This window comes from Daktulosphaira vitifoliae, unplaced genomic scaffold (genome assembly GCF_025091365.1).
Source record: "Daktulosphaira vitifoliae isolate Bord-2020 unplaced genomic scaffold, ASM2509136v1 Scaffold_1, whole genome shotgun sequence".
Taxonomy (NCBI): Eukaryota; Metazoa; Arthropoda; class Insecta; order Hemiptera; family Phylloxeridae; genus Daktulosphaira; species Daktulosphaira vitifoliae.
Genome location: NW_026099572.1, coordinates 21,498,837 through 21,508,925, shown reverse-complemented (window position 1 = coordinate 21,508,925; position 10,089 = coordinate 21,498,837). Strand labels below are relative to the sequence as shown.

The window sequence follows — 10,089 nt, the reverse complement described above, 5'->3', positions numbered from 1 at the left end:
ATAAGTTATATCTCATTATCACTCAAATCTGACCACCTTTTTTAAAAAAATGATTTACTTTTTTTTATTGTATGTAGTTTAAAATTCATTTTATTCATAACATCAGTTACTTAGTGTTAGATCTAGTTTGATAACATAGTGTGAGACTGAGAAAAACACGTTTTTGTGTCAAATTTAAAGAGAAATTATTAAAATATAATGCTGAATACATAAACAAGATATATTTTTTGATCTTTTGGCGTATCGTTGAACAATAAATGTCCAGTAGGTACAGATATGGATAGACACAAGCAAAAAACACATCATAGTAAAACTAATACCTTCTCAGTTTTCTATCGAAACTAAGAAAGTGTATGAAAATTATTTTTATATATTCGTACCTCACCAGATATTGTTTTATGACTCCCCATTTTTTTAGCGACACTTATATAGGAATACAACAACAAAATTTGTTTCTTACTATGTAATGATGACAGGTTTGCAAATAAGATAAAAGCAAATAATCTAATATCATATATACAGGTATAATATCAAGTATGCATTGTAACTATTTTTAGACAGTCGGTATTGCCCTATGCAACCTATGAGCAATAAAATAGCTGCAGCGGATAACGCACATACGCGCACGAGCATGTCACATATAACAGCTACTGTTTGAAAACCATTAGATTGAGCGTACAAAACAACCCGTTTTTGTTCCATCAGTACGCGGAAACTACTGATGCGATAAGAATTCTGAAAACAAATTTGAATTTAGTATCATGTCACTTAGGTATCGGTCAGACCACTTTTTTGAAATTGTGATTCCTTCAACGTAAAAAATTATTTTGAAAATTTAAAAATTATTCGAAAATGAAAACTGTAATAAAAGGTTAAAAACATCAAAATTTCAAAAATATGGTCTGACCGATACCTAAGTGACATGATGCTGAATTCAGATATGTTTTCAGAATTCTTATCGCATCAGTAGTTTCGTCGTACTGATGGAACAAAAATGGGTTGTTTTTGACTAAAAAGCGGTCGGTACCCAGACGCCTTAAAGGTAAATTAAAACAAGTTTTATTAAAAATAAAGGACATTTTACTCATATTTACTTTGTTAAATAATGAAAATGTAACCATTACTAAAATACTTGTACAGATTTAAAAAAAAATTACTATATTGATTAAGTATAATCTATAATAATATAGTTCAGTTATTGCAATAAGTCTAATAAATAACTCTGTGTAAAAGATGACAAAATTCCTCAAGGCTGTCTAACTATTTGTCTTAATATAATATCTGTGTAACTTACATGCCTGTAACCAACTGTTATTCACTCTTATTTTTAACTTAATAAATTATTTAATTAGCTATTTTATTGTGATATATACTTGATGTATATGTAATGACGGTCAATGGCCTTTGCTGCTGCAGCCTTTTTTTAATTTAAAAAAATCTAATATAATAAATTTTCATATAAAATAAGAATACAGTCTGAAGAGTCATTACAATAAATAATTTATTTTATTTTATTTTATATAAATTAAATTAAACATTCAAGCTCAAGCATGTAAAATGGTAAACAAATAAAACAAATTATTAAACTTTACATAAAATTTATTATAAAACTGTTATATTAATTTTAATTATATCTCTTTTTATATCTAATGGCTAGTTATACTAGGATAAATTAAAAGTTAAATAAACACAAAATATTTTTCATTAGAAATAAATTTTGAAACAAGAACCCAACATTATGACTTTAAGACATAATCATTTTTAAAATTTATATAAACAATGATAACTAAAAAAAGTTATTCAACTTCTGCTCTTGTATCCATATTTGCTTCACTTTCATCAATTGGACGTCCTCTGATACAATAAGGATTATTTTTTCCATTTACTGCATCTTCTGTTACATGAACACTTACAACATCCGACCCAGGTATCTCAAACATTGGATCCAAAAGAATAGACTCCTAAAATTGACGTATAGTATTTGATTTAATTATTAATTTTTTTATCCTAAATTGGTCTGTTTGGCAATCTTTTTATATATTTATATAAATATAATTATGCATAATATTTTAACTAACCTAGTAAAATTTTACCATAATTTAATCATAAGAAAAAAAATTAATAGAGTTATTATTATTTTTTATTAAACCACTGTCGTAACACAGTAAAAAGCAAATGATAAACGGTAAATGTGTAAACTATGTGTACGAAGATGAATATGAGGAGGTGGTGCCTGCTGTCTAGGTATTCACGTGCGTGTTGTCGTACAGCAGTCACCGTGCTCGGCTGACACTCCGGGTTAGCTGTGGGTGTCGGAAAGGCTGTTGTTATAGGAAGGGAGAATAAGAGTAACACCTAGGTATGAGGTGCAGACGAAGTNCGAGGAAAAGAGTATATAGGTTAGAAAAGGAATAAACAAAGACTTTACTTTAAACAGTAAGCCGGACAGCGACAACCGAGTACTGAGACTGATGAATGACACAAGGCACTGGAGTCGACTGACGATGATGGTCAGGTCTATTGGGTTTTTATAATAATTATACTTATTGCCGATTTGGCAATAAATATTATTTGTTAATTCATCAGTCTCAGGCAGCGGATGTGCTGTCTGTATTTTATTAAAATAATTCTCACGATTATGAAAACGTGACACCATCACACCACTAACTGTAACAAGATCAAGGTTAGAAGCCTAAACTGTTACAAAATGTGAATATATATTGTGTATATTAGGGTAACCATTATTTGTCAACTTTAAAATTTTATATTAGGTACTAGCCATTTTATTCTACACAGTAAATAGAAATTTTTAATAAATTTTAAGAGTTTGAAAATTTACAGTAATGGATAGAAGTGTTAATTTTTGCATATAACTTTTTAAATATGACAATTAGAAAAAAATTGTACATAACCAATAAAAAAGTTTTTATTCATTTTTTGTAGTATTTAATTTATACATTTAATTGTAAAATCAAAAAAATAATTAATTGACATTTTTCACAAAAATTATCAAGTATTTGCTTTTTGCATCGAATACTTAAGTAAAAAAAATTAAATATATCAATTTTTTCATTTTGATACTTTTGAAATATTTATGGTTATTATTTATTTTATATTATAATTTCAGTAGTACAGAAAAATTTATATTTAACATCATTTTTTAATATATTTTTACATAATTTAATAGTATTGAGTATGTTTTTATTTGTAAAATTTAAAAATCTATACTCAAAAAAATAAAACCCTTGATGATTTTAAAAAAAAATATATGAATCAATTGTTTTTATTAAATTTACAATTAAACATCAACGCAATAAAAATATTTTTTTTGGTAATATATTTTAATATAATATTGGTTATGTACAATTCTTTTTACATAATTTCTAGTTCATTCAAACTTGTAAACTTTAACCACCAAAAAAATATATTGAAACTCTATGGCTACTAACCAAGACTCTGATTGTCATGATTAAGATAACTAAATTTCAGACCAATATAAAACTCTTTAAAATGTCAATAGTTATATTTTATAATGCCGTGGTTATTATTATTAAGAATAATACTATAGATTTTTTGTAACATACAAAAATATATGTTTATATCAATCATTACCACTATTGCTCGTAATCCTCTAGCTCCTGTCTTTTTTTCTAATGCCTGTGCTGCTATAGCTCGAAGAGCATCATCTGTAAAGGTTAGATCTACTTTATCTAGACCAAAGAGCAGTTTAAATTGCTTGATAGTACTATTTTTAGGTTCAGTTAAAATTTGAACAAGTAAATTCCTGTTAAGAGAATGGAAAGGTACAAGCACAGGAAATCTACCAACAAATTCCTAATAAAAAAAAAATTATAAATTTAAAAAATAACACTTTAAAATTTGCTTAAGTAGCCTACTAACACTTTATATTGTTAATATCAATTAAAATAATAGTACTTACAGGAATCATACCAAATTGAATTAAATCTCTCGGCTCAACTTTTTTCAATAAACTATCTCTTTCTTCGTTTTCTTTTTCAATATCAGTATGATCAACAGCAGATGCAACACGATCTGCATCAGTTGCTTCTCTTCTACTGCCCATAGAAGTTTCAAATCCAGTACCAAAACCCAGGCTCTAAATAAATCATAATTAAAATAAATATTTATAAACAATTTTTAAATATTTAAGAATAATCCACAAACCAATTATTAAAATTTTTAAATCTTAGTAATTTAAAAAATAAGAGCAGGTATTAAACTAGAGGTGATGAACAATAAAAAATATTTTAGAAATATGATGAAAGCAAAAACAAGTTGATTGAAAAATTTTAATAAAACATGAAAATAATTCAATGCTACAAAAAAATTATATTTCAATATTAACAAAAAAACTATTTGAATTTTTAAACATTGCTTAAAAATTCAAGTTGAAACTTATACTGAAAATTGGTAAAGATTGATATTGGTTATAAATAATAAATTACAATACACATAAGTAAAAATATAAAGATTATAAATAAAAAAATTATTATATTTGTCTAAATAAATATTTCTCAAGTAATATTTAAGTAATAAAATTACATTTTGATTTGTCCTGCGACTTATAAGTCTGTCAAGTCCAGTAAAAGCGCCAGAGGCCACAAATAATATATTTGTAGTATCCACTTGTACAGTTTCATTTCGTAGTTTGCGGTTATTTTTTTCTGGAACATTGACTATAGTTCCTTCAAGCATCTAAAATAAAATTTAACAACTAGTATAATTTTTTTGTTTATTTACACTAACAATTTATTTAAAATGTTATTAGGTTTGTAAAAATTTGCAAACACATATTTATTGTTTTGTTCTTCAAATTATTTTTAATTTTATTTGTAATAATATCACTTGGTATTATAATAAAATTACAATTAATGATTTTGTCTTAAAAGAACATAGTACAAAGACAGTACTACTCGTATTGTCAAATTAAGGAAAATTTTTTTTGAATATTTAATAATTATTCAAATAATGTGTTATTAAAATAATGACAATATTAACAACCACCAACGATTTTAAACTTGAGGAATATATTTAATAATAATGAAAAAAAAAAGTTATTCAAATATAATGTATTGTTTGATTTACAGCATAATAACTGTACCTTTAAATGATATTTTTCTACTTAATAGAACCTTTACCTTTAACATGCCTTGTTGAACACCTTCACCTCCAACATCTCTTAATTGATGTATTCCAGGTACTGCACCAATTTTATCAATTTCATCCAAAAACACAATTCCTGAAAATATTTAAAATTTAAAAATCTTACTAATATTTTAGTTTTTAGCATGATATTATTTATTAACATAATAATACCAGTTTGAGCTTTTTCAACATCATAATTTGCTGCTTGTAAAAGTTTTCCAATCACACTTTCAATATCTTCACCAACATAACCAGCTTGTGTTAAATTTGTACAGTCACAAATTGCAAATGGTACATCCAGTTGTCTGGCAATAGTTTGGGCCAATAATGTTTTGCCTATAATAATAAATATATATATAATCAATTGTTTAATTAATAAGAAAATATTTAATATCTATTTTGTTAAGATCAACAGATTTTCTTTAAATAATAAAGTACAACCTATATTTAATAGCAAAGTCAAAAGTATCTACAAGGGTGGATAAATTTGTTCTTTTCCTAATCAACATAAATCATTGGGCTTATTATTTAATAATTGAAGACATTTGAAATTATTAATTTTTGATGCTTATTAATTAAATTTTAGGTTTACTTACTGCCATACTCCCCCTACCTAACTATTAAAAATCCTAACTGAAATAATGTCCATATGAAATAAAAATATTATAGAATAAAAAAAAAAATTATACTAAATTACCACATCCAGTAGGCCCTAGTAGTATGATATTGCTTTTTTCTAAAAGTGTATCTTGAAGTAAAAAAGAAAATTTATCATCTGCATCATTTTTGTTTGAACCTTCTGTTTGTGACATTCCAAGTGAATGATTAACAGAAAAATGTTCTAGAAATTAACAATAAAAATAATAAATAACAGTAAAAATTAACTTATGATAATAAGTTATTACTTATAAATAATTATTAACAATAAATAAAAAGCATTCATATATTATAGTTTGAAGATATGTTATTCAAGCTAATACTTAAAATAATTTTAAAAATGTCCAGAAAACAAAGAGAAATTATAACTAATTAATTAAAATATGAAGTAAATTTTCAATAATAAATAAAATTCTCCATAAATAATTTTTTTATTATCCAGTAATATTATTTTTTAATAATATAATAATACTTTAAGGTTGAATTATTTTATTTAAATTTAATTAATAGAAAATAAATAAATATTAAATGATATTGATTGATAATCAATCATATTGTATAAATAAACTGTATAATCTCAGAAATAAAAAAAAAATATCAATATAATAATACCTCTGGAATTATGCATATTATCTAGTAACCGTTGGTCAATTAAATCATGTTTAGGTAATGACGTCATATTGTGAAGAATACGTTTACAATGATTGTATACTGCAACTGACAACACTTTTTTAGCTAACTTTTGTCCTATCACATATTTATTTAAATTTTCATAAATCTGAAAAAAAATTTAATTAATTAAATTTATATTCAAACTNAAAAAAAAAAAAATAAAAAAAAAAATAAACACATCATGGTAAAATTAATACCTTCTCAGCTTCGCATCGAAGCTAAAAATAAAAATTATAAAATGTTCAAGTTAGATACTTTGAAACTAACAATTGAAATAAATAACTATTGAAATTAACTACTAAAAAAAATTATCAGAACATCTTTACCCCACTGGCAACTGAGCCGTAATACTCTAAGAAACAGAATAATTAATGCAATGACAAATCTAGATCTATTTTAGGTATTAACTACCAAAAAAAGAAATAAGATTATGCATTGTTTATAGCTACGTTATCACTAATCACTAATGAATACTTAAATTCCTAAACAAAACATCAGTTATTAACTACATTTTTTAAACCTATCTATTATGAATTTATAAATACATTCATAATATAAAAAAATACATAATCATTTTTACTTCTTTTGGTATTGGAGGAGGTTGATATTTATTCTTTTCTTCACTAGTTACATCTTTTAAATTATTTTCTTCTGAAGATATAACTTTATAAATGTGAAAACACTTTTGGCATCTTAAAAATCGATTAGTAGCTGAAATAAATAATACATGTTTATAACAAAAGTTATATAGAATAATAAATGAAAACAGAAAATATACTCAGAAAAAATTCTAAATTTGAACTTGAATTTTTGCATTTTGGACATAATATGCCAGTGTGCTCTCCTTTCCTCCCTGACCCTGAATCGTCAATATTTCGTGAACAAGCAGATGAATGTATTTTTCTATGGTTAAGAATATTCTCTACTTGCTGACCATGGATCAAAAATTCTTGAAACACAAGGACAAGGTTAAAAAGAACTAGTCAAAATTACTAGTATAAAGACTTACTAAACTTACTAAAATTTCGAGATGAATTTAAAGAACTAATGTATAATTTGTAATGAACACAAGTTGAACATAAATACCGTAATTTAGACGTCATCATAGAAAACTATAACACAGTTGAAGAATAAAAATTATTAATTTGAAATTTAATACTAAAGAATTGTTTAATTGTTAAACAGTAATCAGTAAAAAGTTTTAAAAATATTTACAGATTAAGTGATTTGGTAAATAAATAAATAATTTTAAAGTAAAAAAAAATTACTTTTTTTTGTAAAATTCATGAGATACGTTAATGATTTGAACCTTCACACTTCCCAATTCATTACTAAACTGATCTTTACAATACGTATGTACTCCTATACTAAGCTGAACACCTTCGTTTTGTTTTTAATTTTTGTAAACAACTGATAATGATTTAAATGATAAAGGTCATCAAATCAGCTGTATCAAATTATTGATGTAAAGTTTAAATTGTTAAATATTTTTTATCAGAAATTATCTTAAAAATTGTTCTAAGAGTTTTTGTAAAATTATATACGATATTTTATTTTTTTTCCGTACATATATTATACTTCGTTTACTTTAATGCCATAATAATAATCTATATTATGGAGTAAAAAATTGTAGTATTTATAATAAATAAAAATGAATGAATAATTATGTTTAAAATCTGACTTTACTTAATAGTAAACTCGGACAAGAAGAAAAATTGCCATTAAAAGTATGCGTTATCAAACAGTTTTAAAGCAAAAAGAATATTTTGATTAAATTGGTTTGGTATATATAGGTATCAAAATTCTAACTTATAATTTAAGTAAAACATCCACCAATAAACAACATTCAAATTGTTTAAACTTTTAACTCTATATATATATATAGTGTTCCATAATATTTTAATAATTTGCCAGAAGTAAAGTATGAGAACTTGTCTGAACATCATGGGACACCTGTATACTTAAAATTTGAATGTTTTCATATTTTATACTTTTAATGTGTATATAAATTAAAGTCATATGCAATGCTGACTCTAGCTTTTACAGGAAAAAAGTTTCATCCAGTGTTCTATTTGAAGAGACTAGCTAGTAGGTTGTATTACACATTATATAGTATGTAATACAAAATCAGATGTGATTATTTTTTAATTTTTACACTCTTAAGCAATTCAATTTAAACTCACATTTAAGAATTCAATTTGGTTAGAGTTAATTTTAAGTATACAAAAATATTATTTGAACTTTTTTTTTTTTTTTAATTGATACCAACTAGCACATTCTTAAATGTTGTTCTGTACACACAAGTATAAAGATGGGTCACTTCTTTTTTATACATGTTGCTAATCATAGATGAACACAGCAATCAGCAGTCAAATTTTGTCTTAGTTATATCATAGATTAACATTTACATTTTTGAATTCTTATAATTATAATTTGTGACATTAAACTCAAAATTATGTAATGTGAAAATTAAATACAATTTATCTTCTTACTATAATTTAATTTATATAAACTTATTCTTTTAAACATTTTTAGAAGATTATTTTAACAAAATTATTTGAACTGGTCCAAACCCCTAAATTTAAGAGATTAATAAGCTTTGACAGATAATTATATTGGCAGGTATAATTTTGTATCATTGTAGCAGCTAAAACCACTATGTCATATTTTGGTGATTTATTCATGTTTTTTAAAGTTTATAATAAACCTTTTTTTTTTTATCAAATATGGTATGTGCACCTACTAGTAAATCTGTCGTAGGAGGTACGAAACTGTTAAATCAGTTAGAATTTTTAGTTCAAATTATTTATAAAATGCATTTTTAAGGCTTCCTAGATTTAGAAAATGTTTCCTGAAATGATGCAGAATTACAATTAGAAATTAGAAAGGCAAATAGAAAGCCACCTTCTCTATAAATGGAATTATTAATTAAACCCCCCCAACAAAAAGTTGGGGGGGGGGTTAATTGAATTTCACCTCTTAAAAATATTTCTAAGTAAAAATATTTGTAATTTACAAAAATTTTGGGGTACAAAGGGCTCTCTTGATTTCTTTAGAGTGCTCTTATACACTCACTCAATAAAATCTGAGTTGCACACTTCAATTTTTTTAGATTCTCAAGTTTTAACAAAAATTACATCACTGACCACTTGATAATAACTTTTAAAGAATTAAAATTTCGATTTTTATGTCTTCTATCGTATAAAATTAGAAATCATTAATACTTTAAATTTTACTTTAATAAAACTAATAATTATAATTACCATTAATTATTAACAATCATTTTTTTTTTTAATAATTATACTCTACAAAAATGCAAAATATAAAAAAATATATATTTGTAAATTTTTTATTAATTTTACAAATATAATAAAATAATAAATTTTATTATTTTTACACTTAGCTGTATATAATTTATGGTATATATTGTATAGTTATAAAATACAACAATAACAAATTATCAGTATAATTAATATAAAATAAAATATTATATTAGCCAAAAAAATAAATGAAAAATTGATTAATAATAAATAATATATAAAGTAGTATTTTGCACTACTTAATAAAGCAGTAGTAAATGGCATTATAAAAATA

The 10,089-nt window shown here is 24.1% G+C and overlaps 1 protein-coding gene across 2 annotated transcripts; it reads right to left on the bottom strand.

Annotated features, from left to right (window-relative positions):
* Positions 1 to 1,483: 1,483 nt before the first annotated feature.
* Positions 1,484 to 7,901, bottom strand: LOC126894321 (ATP-dependent Clp protease ATP-binding subunit clpX-like, mitochondrial). 2 transcript variants are annotated; one of them, XM_050665244.1, is made up of 12 exons: positions 7,764 to 7,901; positions 7,505 to 7,607; positions 7,274 to 7,444; positions 7,076 to 7,206; positions 6,436 to 6,601; positions 5,864 to 6,007; positions 5,338 to 5,502; positions 5,160 to 5,260; positions 4,564 to 4,716; positions 3,941 to 4,117; positions 3,613 to 3,834; positions 1,484 to 1,961 (listed from the first exon to the last, which is right to left on the bottom strand). In XM_050665244.1, the coding sequence occupies exons 2-12, from the start codon at positions 7,599 to 7,601 to the stop codon at positions 1,797 to 1,799; spliced, it is 1,692 nt and encodes a 563-aa protein (XP_050521201.1). In that variant the 5' UTR covers positions 7,602 to 7,607; positions 7,764 to 7,901; the 3' UTR covers positions 1,484 to 1,796. The 2 variants fall into 2 exon arrangements, with proteins under 2 accessions (XP_050521201.1, XP_050521202.1); XM_050665245.1 differs by having other exon boundaries at positions 7,514 to 7,607.
* Between the last annotated feature and the right edge of the window lie 2,188 nt (positions 7,902 to 10,089).

Coding starts and splice junctions, on each gene's coding strand:
- LOC126894321 (XM_050665244.1), bottom strand. CDS start 7,601: ATGATGACGTCTAAATTACGGTATTTATGTTCAACTTGTGTTCATTAC. Junction 4,717..5,159: donor TTCAACAAGGCATGTTAAAG/GTAAAGGTTCTA, acceptor ATTTTATTTTAG/ATGCTTGAAGGAACTATAGT. Junction 3,835..3,940: donor TTCAATTTGGTATGATTCCT/GTAAGTACTATT, acceptor TTTTTTTATTAG/GAATTTGTTGGTAGATTTCC.